Source organism: Petaurus breviceps, unplaced genomic scaffold (genome assembly GCF_028583685.1).
Source record: "Petaurus breviceps papuanus isolate PSGF00001 unplaced genomic scaffold, PetGlider_PUasm1.0 80, whole genome shotgun sequence".
Taxonomy (NCBI): Eukaryota; Metazoa; Chordata; class Mammalia; order Diprotodontia; family Petauridae; genus Petaurus; species Petaurus breviceps.
The window spans coordinates 5960505-5982290 of NW_027186540.1; the positions used below are offsets into that span (position 1 = coordinate 5960505).

The window sequence follows — 21786 nt, forward strand, 5'->3', positions numbered from 1 at the left end:
AACCTCTAGTAGTGACTGTGCAAGGAATTGGACCAACGGGGACCAATGTCAGGGAATCTTGCCACTGTTGACTACTATAGTAAATATGGCTTGATCCCAGTGCCCCAGCTGGTGCCTCTTCCCAGTCCAGGTCTGTGAAAGATGAGATGGCCCCCTTTTCTTTTCCCTTCCTTCCATGTCATCACCTAGAGACTTCAGTGGGGGAGATGAAGACTATGATGGAATATTACGACTTTGTCTCATCCTGGGACTGTAGCAAGATGCAATATTTGGGCCTAACCACTTTGTCTAACATTGCAGTGATGCAATCATTAGCCTTTTCTGAAAGTCCTAATCCAAGACTTGAAGCTGTAGATATGGGCAAACAGAAGAAAATTTCTACCACAATGAAGAAATAATATAGATTAAAATAATTCTGAGATAAAATCCCAGAGGAAATAAATAACTTTGAAATAATCATAACTAGAACCCAGAAAAAGAATGGTTTGGCCATAACGTCTAGAGTGGGTGGAAGGAATGAAGAGTTGAAATGAGAATAAAAAATGCAATTAAAGTACTTGGAAAGAGAATAAGCTGTTCAGAGTAAAAATGGACTTTAGCAAATTAGTCAAGACCTTGAAAAGTAGAGAAAGGTGCAAAGAATTCAGTGACTAGACAACAAAAAGTAATTAGAAGAAAGTCAAAAAACAGAATAATGAAAAAGAATGTCCTTTAAAAGCATAACCAAACCAAAAACCTGGACTTTCATTTTAAAAAATAATAAAGCTGCCTGAAACTGTTAGAGCTAGAAGGCAGAATGAAAATAGAAAGATTCTATTGGATATTTCCTGAAAGAAACCTCAAATTGAACACATCCAGAAATTTCATAGCCAAAATACAGTTTTTTCAGGTCAAACAAAAAATATTGCAAGGAGCTAATAAGAGATTAAGTTCCAGTAAATCTGGAAATATAGGCTGAGACTGATTGGGAAGAACTTAGGAAGCCAGAGGGATACGATTTTATGAGAAATGATGTGGTCAGATTTCTGCTCCAGGCCCATCACTTGACAGTTTATGAAGTAATATTGCTTCATATCTTTTCTACCCTTCTCAGTAAGGTTTTGAGAATGAATTTATACTCTAAACTGTTGTTGCTGTTAGTTGTCACCAGGTGTTTGCTGGTTGAGTTTCTAGGCTTTTTTTTTCTCTTTTAAATTTTGTTTCACTTTGATTAAACTTTTTGGGGAACAGAGATTTTCCATGCCTATGTATGTTGGTTTATATGTTTTCCATTTTTGGCATCAGCATAAATATTTACCTATCAAGTTAGGTGTCTTTTAGTTGAATGCTATATCTCCTCATCTTCATTTGTCTTAATTTAGGATTGATTTTTGACCTTTTTATGTTCTGACTATACATGGACATCTAATGAAGAAATGAATTCTCTCACCAATAACTTTATTTTCTACTAAGATATACTCTGTTTAATTTTTGTGATATTATTCTCTGCTTTGTCCAGAACCTTTCACCTCTCCTTGAAAGTGTTCATGGCATGTAAGAGTAAGGTTTCTCTGTAGTCTTTTAAGTTTTTTTTCTTGATTCTGATCTATGTTTTCCAGTTTATTTTTCACTAACTTTCTTTATGTCCACTTTGTATTGAAGTCACATTGTATTAAATGTATATACATTTATTATTTAAAAACCAGACCTGTGATTCATTGGTATAGCGAACTTGCAATGAATCAGCTCCCTCCAGCTGAAGTTTATTACTACCTGCTCTGCAATTTATAATTTTAGAGAGTTGCCTAGAGCCCTGAGAAGCCAAACAGCTTGTTGATCCTCTGTCTTTCTGGCTGTAAGGCAAGCTGTTGATCACTATGCAATGTGACTTTGTAATGTTGATTTAATTGTAGAGTGTCTTTTCTGAGTTCTTGGCAGGATTTCGGTCCCTTTTTACCTTTTGCAACAGATGTTGGTGTAGTTGTTTTCATAATTTTTCTGTTGTGATCATTATGAACACTGCAAAAAAAAAAAACGATGCAAGTCTGCTCTATGAAATGATGTTTCTTGGTGCTTTTTCATGTGTACTGGCAATATAAATATTCCCATAGCAGGACTGCAACAGGAATTTAAGACTTGTGTTTCCAACTCAGCATTGTCTTCATTACACCAGTGAAATCTAGTATCAGAGAAATACTTGGTTGACATCATATCCCTGTAAATAAAGTTAGTATTGATATCCCCTATTTTAAGAGGAGAAATGAGCAGACCAAAGTAGGTAAGTGTAAAGATGGGAAGCAGTGTACTGAAATTCCTGTTCTCCCATGCCATACTCACTAGCTTTTCATTAGAACATTTAGTGTTATTTTAAGTAAAGATTTAACCAATATTGTTGAAAGGAATATTTTTTTTTCATGTTAAAAGATGTTTCTGGGTAGCTATTTTACATGTATTTGAGACTATTAGCAAAATCATTGATACCTTTTCAAAATGTTAAAGTTAGGTGAAGCCTGACTTTTCCTTTGAAGTTATAACCATTTTATGTTACAGTCATTTAGGATTGGTTGCTATCTGCAGCCTTTTTTTTTTTTTTGCTTTGTCACATGATACCATTGTTTTAAAAGAGGCATTAGCCCATTTCATATCAAATTTGTTTTCTGCTACCTAGTATTTATTACTAAGAAGTACTGCCTGGAATAGTCCTATATATGACCGTAATTTCTTTTTGCTAGGTTTTTGATTGGTCTACTTCAGTATACCATGAATCATCTGCTTAGATATCTTGTCATTTTTTGCATTATATTGTGTTGAAGAAAGTATTTCTTTGCTGGTAGACTGCCTGAATTTTATGATCTCATTGTTGATGAGGTCTGATGTAACATAGATTTATGGGTCAGTGATATAATTATTCAAGGATTAGAATGGAGTATTTGAGGAAGATTCTAACTGTCATAGGTGTAAGAAATGGTTCCATATACTCCATGTGATCATAATCATACTAAATTTATATTCTACCTTTTATCCAGGTATCCTGTAGAAAAATTCTAACTATTTTTAGTTTTTGGATTATCAATTTGAATTAGATTTTTGTTTTTAGTATAATAGCATAGTACAGTGGAAAAAAACAATGGATTTGGAGTCCAAAGATCTAGTTTCAGATTTTGCTTTTACTACTTATATTACCTGTGTTACCTTAGACAAGTCACCTAAACTCTGTGGGTCTTAGTTTCCTTATCTTTAAAATGAGGAGTTTAGATCAGATGTTCTTTATGGTTCTTTCTTGCTTTAACTCTTGATCTTATAATACTTTTTTTTTTTAGTTCCCATGTGACAGGCCCCATATGAATGACAGAATTATTTTCATTCCCCACAGTATAGTTGTGTTACATTGAAGTTTAGAGAAGGAAATCAAATGTTGTTGATAAAGACTTCATAGGCAGAAATTGTCTGTAGAGCAATAGTATACAGCTTTTTTTAGAAGCAGACAAAATGTGTTCCTTACTGTAATTGTAGTTTGAATGGATTCTAAGTACATTAAGGCAGGGGAGGAAAGAGAGAAGAAAAATTGGAGAGATTAAGAGGAAGAATACATCTAGGTAGATACGGAAGGAGAAATTAGGAACTTGAGGACAATGAAGAAAATTTTATTCTGCAAATCATTAGGGCAGAATAATTTTGCTTTATCCACTAGCTTCTCTAATTTTTTTTTTTATATTTTCTCTTACCCTGCCGTATTATCTTTTCTTCAATACTCTAAATTGTGAGTGTATTTTTACCAGAAATCCATCCAAATAATTTTGGGCATATTTATGCTTTACTTTTTCCTTAAAATCACTAGGGAAGTGTAGTTCTGCAGATTTATTTTTTGAATCAAATTAGAAAATGTAGATTGGGATTTTAGACAGTTTCATGATGGTCTAAGCTCAAATTGGGCAAAGCCGTGGAATTCTTTTTGAAGATTTTTTTAAATTACATATTTTGTTTCGACACAGGAGACATTCTGCCAAACAAAAACATTCCAAAAAGCCAAATAACTTATATACATTCTCTAAAATTGTCCATAGTTTGTTTACAGTAAAAAAGGCTGCATCCTTTAATTTTGAAAATGTGGCATCAATACTGATCATTTAATGATTTTTTCCTTATTAGTGCCTTTTGTCATTGTATCACATTCGTTTCTGGAAGAAGAAGAAGAAGAAGAAGAAAAAATATCTTCCTTCCAGATATGCCCTTTAAGGGAATTAAGCGAAAATCCTTGATACAGTCACATCTGATAGTATGTGCAGCATTTTGCCTCAGTAAGCCTTTACTTCTTAGCTCTTAAGTAGAGAAGTATATTCATTATCTGTTTTCTAGGACCATCACTAGATTTTCATTTACTCAAATTTAGACTTTTCATTTATAGTGTTGTGGTCAGTGTGTAATCTTCTTTGGTTTTGTTTATTTCACATTATGTCAGTCAGATATCTTCATACATTTGACCTTTGTGTTTCAGCAGAATTTGTTTTCAATGATGACTTAATTCATATTGTTATAGTCATATGTGTGTGGTTGCATTTTATCATTTTTGTCAGTTTTCAAATTTTAAGGTGAAATCTCAGGGTTGTTTTGATTTGCATTTCTCTTAATGATTTGGAGCATTTTTTTCATGTAATTATAAATTTTTTGCAGTTCTTTTGAGAACCATTTATTAATGTCATTTGACCATTTATCTTTTAGTTGCATATATGTACATATATTCCCATATATATGCCTGTATATATATTTATTAAATATATTTTGCATTCCAAACTGTTGTTAGAGAAATTCGATACAAATCTTTTTTTTCCCATTTGATCATTTCTCTTCTTGTCCTAGATGCGTTAATCTCTTCTATACAGAAGCTTTTCAGTTTCATGTAATCAGAATTTCTCTGTTATCTTTTGTAATTGCCTCTGTTTCTTGTTTGATTAATAATATATCTCCTTCCCATAACTGTGGGAGGTGTATGATCTGTACTTCTGATTTTTAAAATAAAATGATCCTATATTATTAAGGTCACATATCTATTCATATCTATTATTCATATATATTAAGGTCACATATCTATTCATATATAATATCACATATCTATTCAGAATGTATTGTGAAATAAAGTATAAAATGTTGGCCTAGGCCTAATTTCTGCCGGCCTGCTTTATAGTTTTCCCAGCAGCATTTATCAAATAGGAGTTTTTCCCTAGATAATTTATATTTACCACTTTATTAAACACTGGATTATTGAATTCTGTTGTTTTTGAATCTCCTTTGTCCAGCATGTTCCATTGATTCAGCAGTCTGTTTTGTCACCAATTCCTTGTGAATTTGATCACTATAGCCTTATGATATAGTTTGAGTTCTGGAAGTGCTATTCTACTTTTGTCCCTACTTCTTTTCATAATTTCCCTTGATATTCTAGATCTTTTGCTTTTCTAAATGAATCTTATTATTTTTATCAAATTCTGTAAAGTGTCACCTTGGTAATTTGATTGGATAGCATTAAAAATACAAATTAATTTTGGTAATATTTTCACTTTTATTATATTGGCATGGCCTAGACATGAGCACTGATTTCTTTCTCCAGCTTTTTATATTCTTTAATTCTTTATGGAGCACTTTGTTATTGAATCTATTACACACACACACACACACACACACACACACACACACACCATCAGCAAACAGGGATAGTTTTATCTCCTTTTTACTTTAGTCCTTTAATGCCTTTTTATTGTCTTACTGCTATTACTGGCATTTCCAGAACTATATGAAATAATAGTGGGAAGAGTTGGCATCCTTGCTTTACTTCTGTATTTACTGGAAAAGGTTATAGTATATTCCCATTGCATATGACGTTTGCTTTGGAGTTTCAGTAGATACTCTTTGTGATATGTAGGAAAAGATCTCTCTATGCCTGTACTTTGTAGAGTTTTTAATATAAGTTGAGTGTTTTACATGGTTAAAGGCTTTTTCTGTCTCTGTTGCCAGATGATCATGTGGTTTTAGATATTTTTGGTTTTTAATATGATTCATTATGTTGATTGTTTTCCTCATTTTGAACCATCCTTGCAATCTTGGCATAAATCCTAGTTGATCATAATGAATGATTTCTTGGATAAATAGTTGGAGATCTCTTTGATGAGAGTTTATTAGTCTTTTGAAAAAGCCTGCTTTTAGTTTTAGTTTTCATTTCTTCTTCCTACTTCTATGGGTTGCTTTTTTTTGTTTTGTTTTCAATTTATCAATTTCCCCTCTTAATTTTTAATATCCCCTCTTTTGTGCTTATTTTAGGTTTGTTTAGTTAGTGGGTTTCTACTTTTGTAAGATGTATATTGAGCTCATCAGTCGTCTCTTTTACATAGTTACTAATTATTTCTAAGATTTTTTTCTTTGGTCCACTATTTAAGACTTCATTGTGTGTCTTTCATGGGTCTCTATCTTTTGTGGTCTCTGAGTAAATTTCTGTTTTTATTATATTTTCATTTGTAGAGGGTATACTATTTCTGCTTTTTTTACATTTGTGTGTAGTATTTCTGTACCCGAGTACATGGTCAATTCTTTTTTTTTTTTTAAGTTCCATATGTTACTGAGAAACATGTAAATTATTTTGCTATCCCATGTAGAAGATGTCATAAGTTTTTTAACTCTAGGTTTTCCAACATCTTTTTCAGTTCCTATTTTCCCTTTTGTTTTTTCCCTGTTAGATTTAGCAAAAACTGATAGGGATATTAAAGTCTCTTGTCGCTATTGTTTTACTGTCTGTGCTTTCTTTTAGCTCAGATAATGTTTCCCTTATGAATTTGGATGCAAAGGTGTTTGGAGCATAATATTTATTACTGATACAAGTTTGTTGTCTATAGGTCATTTCAGCATATAGTTGCCTTGTTTACCCCTTTTTATTTTGTAGGGTTTTTTTTTTCTTTGATTGCATGATTGTAACTCCAGCTTTTTTTGGTTTCACTTGATGTATAGAAAAAAATTTTTTTTCTCCATTCCATCAGTTTTATCTTTTATGTGCCTTTGTGTGTGTTTCTTTTTTTGTTTGTTTGTTTTTGCTTCTTGGAGGGGGGGAGGCTGGGTAGTTGGGGTTAAGAGGTCACATGGCTAGTTTTGTGTTAAGTGTTGGAGGCCAGATTTGAACTCAGGTCCTCCTGACTCCAGGGCCAGTGCTCTATTCACTGCACCACCTAGCTGCCCCTCTACTGTTGTTCTTTTCAGGTTATGATTTTTTCCTCCCTCTCTTCTGGAATAGATACAATATTATGTTTCTTCAGTTACTTTACTTTCATCTTTTTTTTAAGTGACTCTGTACCCCCTGGTGTCCTTCTCACTTTTGATCCACTCTTCTCATTTGTTACTTCTTTCCTTTAGGGTATTGTTTAATTAGTTCCTTTTTTCTCTTCTTCTTTTACCTGGTTATATAATTCTTCTCTCCCTATTTTCCTCACAGTTGAGTAGATTTCCCCTCTCTCTGCTCCCTTTCAAGTAATCCTATTCATTTTAAAACATTTCATTTTTCCAAACCCCCTTCCAAAAAGAATTTCTCTATCTTCATTATCTTTTTTCCTTTCTATATTTTCTAGATCCGCATTCTCTAATTTATGAGTCCAATAATTATCTGGTCTTTTTCTTTTCTCTCTGTATTCCTTTTCAATCAAAACTTCAGGGTATCAGTTCTAGTCTCTTGCCTCAGGAATAGGGAATCTGTGGCCACAAATGAAACAGGGCTTACTCAGGTCCCCCAGTGCCTGAAAGTCAGTCAATCCTCCAGGACTTCTCTATCACCTCCCTAAAATGGGGTGGGGAACCTGTGGCTTTGGGCCACACGTGGCCTTTGGGCTGCAGGTTCCCCACCCTTACAGTCTAGGCAGTTTCTGCCACAGCCTTGTAGAGCTTGTCCTGTGTATTACCTTTTTCTATTATGTCTCAGTTATTGTAGTTGTCTGAGAGGACACTGTTATATGGTAGAGCCCCTTTCTTCCGAGTCTTGGAACATGCAGCTATTACTGACGTATGCCATCTCTTTGGTACCTTTTCCCCTCATTTGCCACACTATCCCCTCTCTGACTCCATGCTCTCTCACTCCTCCAGACATCTGTTGCCCCCAGGAGTTCTAACTTCTTCCCTACTTCCCTCTCGTCCCCATGTAGAACAATTAGGCTTTTCAAACACCAGGCCATACTTAGTATAAGGTCCTCATCTTCCCTCAAAGACCATCTCTCTTTATTTATAGGAACATTCTTCATTGGAATTCTACCACTAAAGTAAGGTCTTCGTCTTCCCCACTTCTGACTCCCAGCCCTGCCCCCAGTTCATTCTTTACTTTCTCATCTTCTCCTGTAGGCTTTTCTTTTTCTGAGACCAAGACCACTTTTCTCTCTTTGCTGGCCCTTAATTTGACCCTGGCACATCATACTCTTCTCCATTCCCCTATTCTCCTCTATTTTCACATACCCCCTCATGTTATAATGTAGTTCCACTGATTGACCTATACGCATCCACTGATAGGCAACGTGTCTCCAGATTCTGTCCATAATGCATGCCCCCTGTCTACCTCTTTTCACTGCTTTCTCCCAGATTTCTGCCTTTACCTTTGCTATTGCTGTTACTCTTGCTATCCTTGACTGCTGCATTTATTCATTCCTGTATTTCTTTTGTTTGGGGTGTTCAAGAAGCAAATAATCTCTTCATTTCTAGTTTTCTTTCCAAAATATTTTAAATTCCTCTTTGTTATTGAATGGCCATCTTTGTTCATGTATTGGTTAAATTCAGATTTATAGGGTAGGTCCCTCTGGACTGTATCCTGAACTCCATTGCTTTTCAGAATGCATGATTCCTTCCAATCTCCTATGTTTTCTAGTGGGTGCATAATGGTCTTGTAGTTTTCTAATGTCCTTTCCTTTGTATTTGAAGTTCTCTCTTATTGCTTACAGAACTTATTTCTCAATTGAATTATTATATTTAAATAGTTTTACAGCCTTCAGTTTCCTGGAGGCAATCTGTAAATTTTTCCAATTGCTACTTGTTAAGATTTGCTTAAGCTTCACTTAAGACTGGAACTTGTCATTTTAGTTGTTATGGCTCATTAATAACCTAAGTCATTGTGTTTGTACTTAGATTTTTAATCCTGTCTTCTAAACGTCCTCTTAGCTTTTGAATTTTCTAGTTTGGTTTTTGTTCTGTTTTCCTACAATATATGAGTCAGGTGTTTTGAAATGTGTCAGGTTTTCAAAGAAGCTACCATCTTCTGTCTGAGAAGCCAGTGCTATATTTCTGGTTCTTTGAGCAATTCCTTTAACTTGAATAGGTTAGGAATGTTCTAAAAAGATTTTGAGATAATCCATCAAGATCTGCTGTATGGTTTTGATTGCCAGACATGCAATAGATTTTGAATTGTATACTAGAAATAATTCTGAGCAAGATCGAACTTGCGTACTAGACCATCTCACAAGGGGAACCACATATGGAACCACAGATTTTCATTGGCATTAGAGTTGAAAACTCATTAGTTCTTGCATATTTGGTAGTGTGCTGTCAAATTATTAGTTGACAGATTTGAAGAAGGGGAAAAAAAGAATCTTGGCTAGCATGACTCTCAAAGATGATACTATAGTATGCCCTTCCAATGTGGCATGCTACTCCTCATCATGCTTGCGTTTTCCAAGACAATTTATCTTCGAATTTTGATATGGTTGAGGACTTAAAGTTGGCACAGATATTAAGTAGGGCTTTTTGAACTGTTTCATTAATATACCCAAGGCCATGCATGTACTGGTTGATAAGATGGAATTATTTTCACTAGAACACAGCCAGTCCACAAGAATTAAATTACCCTGGAGCACAAGATGAATGATAATATGATTGTCAAGAAATATGTTCCTTAATTAGTATCACAGCCCTTTTTATTTAATAGAATAATTATAAGCAGATGATTAAAACAAATAATAAAAACCATCTTGAAGTGTAATTTCACAGGCTATTGGATTGCAGTGAAAAGGGCACTGAACTAAGAACCAAGACTTGGCTGCTCTCTCTTAGTATTGCTCCTTAACTGGCTATATGATTATGGATAAGTCACTTAATCTCGGAATCTCAATCACTTTGTTGTAAAATTGTAGAAAGGATATTAGCTACATCTACGTCACAGATTTTTTTTAAATGTCAAATGAAACGTGAAGTGCTTTTAAAAAGATATGAAATTCCTTGTAAATATTAGGTAGCATAGTACAAAATGGTTTTGGGATTCTATAGAACTTTGGTCTACTTCTGCATTTCCTGCTAATTAGTTGCATATCTTTAATCTTTCTGAGCCTTAGATTCCTTATCTCTAAAATTAAGGGATTAGAATAAATTATCTGTTCCTGCTCAGAAATTTTGTAATTGTATTTTAATGGTATCAATAAGTGATGATAATATAACCAGCCTTTATATAGCCCTTTGATATTTGTAAAACACTTTTCAAGCATCTCATTTGATCCTCACAACAACCATCCCCATTTTATAGATAAGGAAACTGAAGCATAGTGAAAAGTGAAGGGGCTTAATCCCACCTCCTTTTTTAAATCATCTTAGACCTTCTTTGGCAGTTTTGTGAAGCTTATCGATCCCTCTCAGAATATAGTTTTTAAATGCATAAAGTAAATAGGATTCTAAAGGAAGTCATTATCAATGATATCTGCTTAAGGAGATCATCCAATATTAAGAGTGATGGCTGTCAGTTAAGTGGATATTAATAGGTGGTTGGTAGATTTCAGTTCTTACTAATGTGTAGGCTAAAATCTGTATAAGAAAATTGAGTAGATTCCCTTTAAAAATATCTCATGAATGGGAATCACCTAAAGTGACTGCTCACTTTGTCTTTGCCAGCCCAAGTGCTATATAAAAACCTTAAGGCATAGGGAGGTGGTCATTTGAATGCATGGCTAGTTTTGGAGCAAGAAGACCTTCCTGGGTTTGATCTGTGACTTTACCACTTAGGCATTCAGCATGTCTAGGTCTCATTTTCCTTATCTTTTTTTTTTTTAAGCAATTGGGGTTAAGTAACTTGCTCAAGGTTATACAGCCAGATATTTTGTGTGGGTGTTAAGTATCTGAGCCCAGAACCGATCCCAGGTCTCCTGACTCTGGGGCTGGCACTCTTACTCACTGTGCCACCTGGCTGCCCCCTTCCTTATTTTTTAATGAGAAGAGTTGCATTAAATGATCTCTAACAGTCCTTTTTACCTGTGAATCTAAGATGCTGTGAACAGATGTCTAATAGAAAGAGCTGCAGCTAGAAACAGGTCCCACACATGTAGTTTCTGTAGAAAAAAATTAAAGGTAAGTTTGTTGGTAGTACAAAAAGAATTGCTTGTTGTTCATCTCTCTTTTTAGCTACATCAGATTTGAAGAATATTTCATAGCATCAAATTCTATTACAGTACCATTCTAGAAATCTGTAACAAAAAAATATTCCCTAGACACAGTCTATATGCCCTACCTAATATCTTAAGAAATCAAAGGTATTCCAAATGGCAAAAAAGAATTTGGGCAGTCCCTTGGAGCTCATTGTAATAGGATTTTGACACGTATAATACACATACCATATGTTATCTGTGGTTGTGTGAGTTAGCAGGGAATAGTAATTTAAGTATTCCATTATGTTTGATCAACCATGAATCATTTTTGCAAAGGTTATCTTTCAAATAAAACTACAAAATTAAATCAAAGAAGATGAAATCTATGAGTTTCATTCTATTGCCTTACTTTATTTCCTGAAGAACACATGCTAAAAAGCTATTGCATTTTCACACATCGGTACTTTGAAAATTGGTGAAATCTACTTAACTTGCTAGACATTGATGGAATTGAAGCATTGGGGACAGTTTTTAAACTGCTGGGATCAATACTTATTGGCACTGTGACAGGAAATGTTGTCTAAGAGTTGTATTAACCTATTTACTTCTTTCCAATAGGAAAGTAAAAGATATTTCAAACGTAGTGAACTTGCCAAAAAAGAAGAGGAGGCATACTTTGAAAGATGTGGCTACAAGGTATGAATTTTTTGTTTTTGTCTAGACCCGTTTCATCATAAAGTGAGCTCCCAATGGGAAATCTCCCTCTACCAGTACATATCAGAACTGTTATGCAACTTTTATAACCTTAAGAGTTATGTTAAAATAATGTATATTTATTCAAAATGTGTTTGGACATTTTAAAAATGACAATAAATTGTTGTTCTCTGTTCAATTTGTCATTGTTATACATTAGCCTGTAAATGAGAAGCCAACTGGAGAGGTATGAGTTTTTGGTATATGTTTTGTTTTGTTTTTTTTTCAAGCATTTTTAAATGCAGGAAGAACATGCATGATATTGGCTCTGGAATTTGTGTTATGGTTTGGCTTTTTGTGAGTAGCATGAAATGGCTTGAGATCAAAGCTTGAATTTTTTTTTTTTTTTAAATTTTGCCTTTTTTTCTGTGGACATAAGTACTGGATCTGACTCTGGGCTATGTTAATCTCCTCGGCCATGACCATCACCAGTATCCCCAAATTAAACAAAAGCAAAACATAATATACTAAAAAAAAGTTTAAAGATGGATAGACATATCATTTGTTATGGTTTTAAACAGGTATTTTATAGTATTAATAGCTCATATTTGGCCCTGAAGATCCAGTGCATGAAAAATGGTGCTACATAGCATTTATGTGCTTTTGTTTAATAGGACAACACATTTCAAGCACTAATTTTAAACTCTGCACTTTTGAAAGAAATGAATCATTGGGAAGGCTTTGTCTGTACCTCTTAGTAGCATGATAGAAATTATCTTTAAACTTATTTTGTTGACAGGGTTAGCTTTTATGGGGTTGAGAGGAGTTAAGTTAAAATTGTACTATAAGACTTTCTGTAGCCTTGACAATTTTTCTATTAAAGTTAAAGGACCTTTTGGAAGAATTTCACTTAATCTTCTGCAAGGTTTCAGTTTTAGTTATTAGAATGTAGTTACTATTATGCATGTAATATAGGAAGGAAGACTTCTGAAAAGACATTATACTAGCGTTTTGAAGACAGCATGAGGAATGCCTACAGTTTATATATGTATTCAGGTATTTTTTTGTAGTGTTTGGTGAGAAGATTTATATTTAAAGAGAAAGTAGTTGTGTTTCTCATAGCATCACATAGCAAACACTATTTGAATTCTGACTTTTTTTGTACATGTGTTTATTTCCTTTGTTCTTAGTGTGGGAAATTAAGTAGCAAGTATTGGATTACTTTTTTGCTACTACCAGTTTCTCTGATTTAGACTTGATCCAAGAAAGCATTAACTATATATTTAGTACATTTTCCCATGCCCTCCTAGATCCCTCTGTTCCTTTTTAGCTTAATGAAGTAGAGAATAATGTTTTTAAAATAATGGATGCTTTTGCTTAGATAATCTTAGTGATATGTATTTTATTTGCTTGTGAAGAGAGAACACTGAAGCAAGATAATTACTGGAAGGATATTGCTTGTAATTTTGAGCTCAGTTGACAGAATGTCTCAGATCTTTTCCCTAGAGCTATTAACTGTCATTTTATAATAAAAAATAAGATTTTTCTTTGCAGTTTGTGAATACCTTTTTGGACCTGGGAATATCTATCTCTGTTCCCAAGTAGGAAACACAGGCCTGACTTTCTAAAGAGCTTTTTATTTTTTTTCCTGCAGTGGAAATGTGTTCCTTGTATAGTTGTTACTTCTGTCCTCCTACAAATATTATTCCTTTCTCATAAATTTAGAGCTGGAAGGATGTTTTCCATCTTGGATGTCATCAAGGCCAAGCCCTTATTTTACACATGAGGAGACTGAGGCCCAGAGGAGGTGTAGTAACTTGTCAGAGATCTAATAGGTAGTAAGTAACAGGGCCAGGATTTGAACCCAGATTCTCTGATTCCAAATTCAGGGCTCTCTACATAGTACTACTAGATTAATGGCATCCCATTTTATTAACTAACACACTCTAATCTATACCTTTACTCCACCTCAGTCACAATCAGAGATGGTCAAGCCCTTGATCTTATCATCACGTATAAGTGTTCTAATCCCATGATCCAGAACTCTCAAATCTCCCCCTATGATCATAGCCTCCTCTCATTCCCTCTCTATCCTCTGCCTTATTCCTCCTAAACTTATTCTGTTACTGAACTCCTCTTCTCCTAGGTCATTTCCACCATCCTCACCTTCCTTTCCTCCCTTCCTAGTCTTGACCTTATATTTGAAACTATTTAACTAGGCACTGTTTTCTACTAGGCACTGTTTTCTCTCCTTGAATCCCTCGTCCTTTGTCCTGTTTATGCCTTCCCAAACCCCAATTTTGGTTATCAGTCCCTTTCACTTTCTCTTCCCTATTATGTACTACTGAATGCCATTTGAAGAAGTCACTAGCCACTAGCCTTTTCTCATTCCTCATCCTTTTTGAATTTTCTCCAACTTTTGACACTGTCAGCCACTTCCTTCTAGATAGTTTGTCCTCCCTCATTTTCCATGTTTTTCTGGCTTGACTACTTGATTACTAGTCTGACCTTTTATTTTAGTCTCCTTTGCTGGATCATAATAGATCTGTCTATCAAATGTGAATGTCTCAAATGCTTTGTCCTGGTCTCTTCTCTTTTTTTTTTTTTTTTTGCTTTTTGGAGGGCAATTGGGGTTAAGTAACTTGCCCAAGGTCACATGACTAGCTTTTATGTGTTGTGTCTGAGGTCGGATCTGAACTCAGGTCCTCCTGACTCCAAAGGCCGGCACTCTACTCACTGTGCCACCTAGCACCCCTCTCCTCTTTCTTTACTTTTTCTTTTTGTGAACCCATTACCCTTCCTCTGTACTCAGTCATTATTCCTTTGTAGATAATCTCTCAAATTTATATATACAGTTTCAGACTCTCTTTTTAATCCCAATTTCATACTAATAGCTTCCTAGTAGAAACCTCTACCTATATTTCATTGGTGTCTCAAACCTCATCCTGCCTAGAATGGATATATAGTTATCCCTTCCACATTGCAACTTTCTCCATTATGGTTTCCATTGTGGTAAGAAATTAAATGGCAATTTTTTGAGAGATTTGTAGAAGTCATAGATGACATAAAAAGGACCAACAGACTACACAGAACCTATGATAAAATACTTGACCCAAATTACAATAAGGTACTGTGAACACCCCATAAAATAAAGAGGAAAAAATTGAGACTTCTCAGGTACAAAGGGAGGGCCAAAGAATTTTATGCAGATTTTCCAGAAAGTGTGGACACTGTACCCCTACCCACTGCGATATGGAAGGGATAACTGTTCACCTCCTCTGTTAGCCCCTCCTCCAAACTTCAGTTAAACTCATTCTTCAATAACTTGAGTTAACACTTTGAGGTGTCCTTGAGTCTTCTCTCTCCTTTGCCTCCCATATGTAATTAGTTGCCATATCTTGTTGATTCTCTCTTGACAATATCTCTTCTAACCACCCATTCCCTTTTCTTCACTTACACAGCCACTATCTTAGTTAAGTAGTTCATTGCCTTTTACATGGATTATTGCAATAGCTTCCCACTTTGTATCCCTACCTCCAGTCTTTTCTATCTCCAATCTATTTTCCACACAGCTGCTAAAATAATATTCTTCAGTCCCAGGTCTAATTATATTACTTGCCCTGCTCAGAAATCTATATGGACTCCCTGTTTCCTCTAAGATAAACTATGAACTCCGTCTTGGTATTTAAAGACCTTCACAATTTGACTCTACCTAAACTTTCCTCCTTTGTGAAAATGGTCCAGACCCTATCCATCTTTTTCAGCTCAGTTTTCCAAAACTGTACTTTGGAAAAGAAACTCTTAATCTGTGAAGGAATTTTCCCTAAAAATTTAGAGGAAGAATATCTACTCATGTGGCATGAATAAATGAACGTTTTTAATAACTATTCTATTAATGTTCTCTAGAACAGTGGAATGTTTATTTAAAACAGACCTACAAACTCTTGGGCATTTCTCCAGATGTGGCCTCTGTGGTCTCTATGTATTTGGTATAGTTGGAAATAATTTTTTTAAGTATAAAAAAGTTGGATTTTGTGACTTCACTGGCCACAGACTGCTATAAAACATTTGACTTCCCTTATTCTTTAGGATGAGGCCAGAATAAGGTAAAAATGTATTAGGGATGATGGTGACTCCTTTCTCTATTTGTTGGATTGTACATATGTAACAACGGAAATAGGACATTTGATCACCTTACAAGAACAGTTCATTTATTCTATTTTCTTTTTTTGGTGAGGCAATTGGGGTTAAGTGACTTGCCCAGGGTCACGCAGCTAGTAAGTAAGTGTCAGTTGTCTGAGGCTGGATTTGAACTCAGGTCCTTCTGACTCCAAGGCCCATGCTCTATCCACTGTACCACCTATCTGTCCCCAGTTCATTTCTTTATTAAGAATATATGACTGTAAAAAATCCTGCTAAATTTTATTTTGGAAAAAATAACTTCTGCATAAAGTCCAAATTTTATGGCTTTTTATAAATTTTTTTTTTGTTTGGGAGACTGTCATGTGTTACTCTTCTGTATCACGAATGCCTTCTATGTGTGTGTAGTCTTTGTAATTTCACTTAGGTTGATAAATTTGATATTTTTACTATGAAACACTTAGAAGCATGTTCATTTACAGACTTCTTTAGAAGAGTATTTAAACCCCCCCCCACTTGTTTTTATTGAGATTTATATTCAATTTGATGAAAAAATTGACGAAACTGATAAAATAATGATAAATATTAACTATAGAATATTATGTAAGCTGAATTTCTTTTGCATAGGTACAGCCGAAAGAAGAGGATCAGAAACCATTAACTTCATCCAATCCAGTATTAGAACTAGAATTGGCAGAGGAAAAATTGCCCATGACTCTTTCGAGGCAAGAGGTAAGGTTGGGTGTTAATTGGTAGTAAAATGTGCATATGTTTTAATGTATCTTTTCTGTGCTTGTATTTATCTTTAGCTTTGTCTAGCTGGTTGCATGTATTTGATTCAGTATAGGTTATCTGTCAAAATAGAAATAGCATGCAACTAAGAAAAAGAGTGAAGCTCAAATTACCAGCTTGGCTTTCAAGGATGATGAATTTTTCAGCTGCATCTGAAACCCCACTTAGTCATAATAGGGTTACAGTCTAGGTTGGTAAAGGAGAGGGGAGGAAGGACCATCAAAATTACAGGTCCTTAAGTATTTAAATATTTAATTTAATTGGTTTTCCTTCTTGATACCATTGTCTGAATTCTTTCATATGAAAAATGAATAGTCACGATTTTATTCTCATTCTGAATTGAATACAACTTTCCAATTTGTGTATAAGTTGCTCGAGTCCAAACATTTACAAAATTATGTTTAAATGATAATAGTTGAAATTTGTAAAACACCTTTTGATTTATAAAGCACTTTTCTTATAATAACCCTGTGGGGGTAGTTAGTCTAAGTCTTAGTCCCATTTAACAGCTGAAGAAACTGAAGTTCAGAGGAAGGTTAAGTGACTTATCTCAGAATTAGAGAGCTATTAAGGATTGGGGCCAGAACTTAAATTTAAGACTTTTGTTTTTGAGACCAATACAGTGTTCTTTCCATTATACTAAATCAATATTTTACAGTTATTGTCCTATCTACTCAGCTGCTCTCCTGTACCTTTACCTATCTACTCTTCTGCTATTCTTTTATGAATGCTTGTTTTGTATTTGTCAAACTATATATACGTGCGTGTATGTATCTGTGTTGCTCTTTTTTCTCAGACTTGATAGAACTGAGTTCTGACTGCCTCTTTCACAACCTTATCTCCTATCCTCTGACCCCAGTACTCTTTCCTTATTAAATTGATGACAGTGTTTTATTGACAGTTGTAGTTTGATTTTTTGATTGATGAACTGTTGTATTTGTAGGAATTTAGCAATTTTGTTTCCATATATTTTTAGAAAATTGAAATATCAGTTTGTCATAAAAATCAATTACTCTGACGTTCTCTTTCCAGATAAGTATCATAAAGGTTTAATCATCATTATGCTTATCATTTGGAAATCCACAAATCAGGCTGTACTAGATATTTGATAGAATGTGGAGGAAACTATAGTACCTACCTTTAGGGAATGCAACTCAAGGATATTACATTATTGTATTACATTATAATATATAATACTTATGTTATAATTAGTGAAAGGAGCACTGAATAGGTAACTAGGGGCCATGTGCTATAACTAACATCCTGTTCATCCTTGGCTAACTTTGCTATTTAGTACTGAAATTTCTCTCTGCCTGAAATTAGAATAATTGCATCATACTGGAGCTGAAAGGAATCTGGAGGATTATGGGTGAATATTTTTATTTGTTTTAAAATTAAACCTTATTTTTTAGTTATCAGGCCTTTACCTTTCTTCCCCTAGATGAAAGAAAAAAAAAATCCTCATAAAAATTATGCACAGTCGCCATGTCAAAAAATATTTTATATATTTAGGCCATCACTTTTATTATCCAGGGGTTTGATAGCTTGTTTCATTATGAATTCTTAGGAATTGTGGGTGACCTGGCAATGTATAATACCATTTTATTCTAGCAGTCTCCTGAGTCTGCCACAAACTTTATTTTATCATTTGTTGTCCAGTACCATTTTTTTCAAATGCTTTATTAACTTCCGATTTACATCATTCATTTCCACCAGATTTTGAGTTTTCTACCCATTTTTCCCCTACTCACCGCCCCAAAATAGCAGTCCCACAGGATATCCCCTCCTCCAATCTGCTCTCTCCCATATTTTCTCCCATAACCCTTTCGACTTTTCCAGTGGGTCTCTATGCCCCAGTGCCTGTATATCTTATTTCCCAATTACATGTAAAATAATATTAATAATAGTATATATGTATATATATATGTATATATATATTTGAGTATTTGATTTAAAAACTTTGAATTCCACATTCATTCCCTTCCTCCCTTGTCACCCACCCTTACTGGAAAGATAAGCAGTTCAGTATAGGTTGTACATGTGTGGCTAATGCAAAATAATAAGTAGATATATTGTAAAAGACTGACTATATTTCCCTCCCTCCTATCCCACTTCCCACTTGTTCTATTCTCTACTTTGATCCTGTCCCTTTTCAAAAGTGGGTGCTTCCAACTTCCCTCCCTTCCCCCCCCCCAGGGCTGTCCTCCCTTCCATCATCTCCCCTCTCATCCCCTTTTCCCCCTACTCTCCTGGAGGGTGAGATACCTATTTAGTGTGTATTTCATTCCTTCCTCAAGCCAAATTCAATGGGAATAAGGTTGACCCATTCCCTTTTGTCTTCCTATTCTTCCCCTCCATTGTAACCATTTTCCCTTGCCTCTTCTATATGAGATAGTTTACCCCATTCTGTCTCTCCCTACCTGCTCTCATTATATTCCTCTCTCACCTCTTAATTTCACCTTTTAAGTATCATCCCTTCCTGTTAAATTGGTCCTGTGCCCTCTGTATATGTATACCTGTAAACATATATACACACATTCACATATGTATTCACATGCCCATATACCCTCATATATAGACATATATATATATATATTTCTATTCCCTTCAACTACTGAGAAAAGTTTCATAAGTTACAATTATTGTTTTTCCATGTAGGAATGTTAATAGTTCAACTTTGATACGTTCCTTATGATTTCTTTTCCCTGTTTACCTTCTCATGCTTCTCTTGCTTCTTGTATCTGAGTGTCAAATTTTCTATTCAACTCTGGTTTTTCAGCAAGAATGCTTGAAAGTCCTCTATTCCACTGAATGACCATATTTTCCCCTGAAACATGATACTCAGTTTTGCTGAGTAGGTGACTCTTGGTTTTAATCCCAGCTCCTTTGATCTCCGGAATATCATATTCCAAGCCCTTCAATCCCTCAGTGTAGAAGCTGCCAGATCCTGGGTTATCCTGATTGTGTTTCCACAATATTCAAGTTGTTTTTTCCTGGCTGCTTGTAATATTCTCTCCTTAATCTGAAAATTCTGGAACCTGACTATAATATTCCTAGGAATTTTCTTTTTGGGATCTTTTCCAGGAGGTGATCGGTGGATTCTTTCAACCTCTATTTTGCCCTCTGGTTCTAAAACATCAGGGCAGTTTTCTTTGAGAACTTCCTGGAGGATGATTTTTCTAGGTTCTTACTTTAATCATGGCTTTCAGGTAGTCCAATAATTTTTAAATGATCTCTCCTGGATCTATTTTCCAGGTCAGTGGTTTTTCCCATAAGATATTTCACATTGCCTTCTATTCTTTCATTTGTTTGGATCTGTTTAACAGCATCTTGATTTCTCATCAAGTCATTAGCTTCCATTTGCTCCAATCTAATTCTGAAGGAATGTTTCCCCTTAGTGAGCTTTTGAGATGATTTTTCCATCTGGCAAATTCGGCTTTTTAAGGCATTCTTCTCCTCATTGCCTTTTTGAGCCTCTTTTGCCATTTGAGTTAATCTATTTTTTAAGGTGTTATTTTCCATTTCATAATTTTCTTGCATTGTTCTCATTTCTCTTCCCAATTCTTCCTCCTCTTATCTGCTTCTTAAAGTCCTCTCTGGCCTGTAATCAGCTCATATTTTCCTTTGAAGCTTTTGGTGCAGGAGTTCTGACTTCACTGTCTTCCTCCTCCTGTTTCATGCTTTGCTCCGTTTTGTCTCCAAAATAGGAGTCTAATGTTGGAATCTTTTGTCTGCTTTGTTTCCTTTGCCTGGTCATGTCGCCCCCTGGGCTTTTTGTGACAGTAGGACTCTTCCACCAGACAGGGGATCTTTCGTCCCAAATGCTGGGGTTTTCTCAGCTGCTTGAGGTATTATATGGGTGCCCTCTCTGAGGTCTCCACACGCTCTGGCAAGCTGGATACACACCCCAGGACCTCCACCCTAGACTGCAGTCCAGATCCAAGCAGGTTAAAACAAGAGCGATTACCCCTCAGACTGGTGCTTGGTCCCCCTACACTCTGTAGGCCAGGAGCTGAAGCTGCCACATGGCGCTGGCTGGCTGTGCCAGCTTCTCAGCGGCCACACACTCCCATTTACTGGGTCCCAAAGTCCAGCCTGCACTGACATCTCACTTTGTCGTTCGCATCTATGTGTTGATAAATCTGGAAACAGTCACAGCTGCTGCTGATCTGGAATCCCTCTAGCCATGCATTCCCACTTACTGGGTCCCAAAGTCCAGACTGCACTGACCTCTCACTTTGTCCTTCGCATCTGTGCTGCTGATCTGGAGTCCCTCTGGCCGGTGGCTGGTCAGGCCTGCCCTGGGGCTAAAGCCTCTGCATGGGGCTGGGCTCGGCTCCCAGAGTGCTGTGCTGGCTGATTCCTGTCAGCCTGCCAAGCTGTCCTCAGTGGGAGGTTAGCTTCTCTATGTCATTTTGTGGGTTCTGCAGCTCCAAAGTTTGTTTAGAGTCCCCTTTTTACATGGATTGGGGAAGGTGGAAGGGGGAGCAGTGGGAATGTCGTGCTTCTACTCCGCCATCTTGACTCCGACCCCCTGTCCAGCACCATTTTTGGTTTTTCAGTTTGCAGTTTAACTTCAATTTAGGGATCTTTTCATTCACTCTTTTGAGTTTCTGTGTCTTTTAGACACAGTTTTTTTTGTCTCAGTTCATACTGATCTTCTGAAGTTTTTCTGAAAACATCTTTTATCATTTCTTATAGCAAAATGATTTGATTCCATTTATATACTATAATTTGCTCAACCATTGCCCAATTGATAGGCAACTCTTTAGTTTCCAGTTTATTGCCATTTACAAAAAAGAATGGCTATGAATATTTTTATACAAGT

General features: G+C 35.4%; 1 protein-coding gene across 4 annotated transcripts in view; it reads left to right on the plus strand.

Moving 5' to 3' along the window:
* Nucleotides 1-21786, plus strand: part of LOC138176001 (pre-mRNA-splicing factor 18) — a 66897-nt gene that overhangs the window by 12953 nt on the left and 32158 nt on the right. For 2 of the 4 annotated variants that reach the window (XM_069106678.1, XM_069106680.1), the window contains exons 2-4: nt 11952-12029; nt 12247-12273; nt 16794-16898. In XM_069106678.1, coding sequence (XP_068962779.1) covers nt 11952-12029; nt 12247-12273; nt 16794-16898 — 210 coding nt within the window. The remainder of the gene's footprint in view (nt 1-11951; nt 12030-12246; nt 12274-16793; nt 16899-21786) is intronic. The other 2 variants (XM_069106679.1, XM_069106681.1) reach the window with 1 other exon arrangement.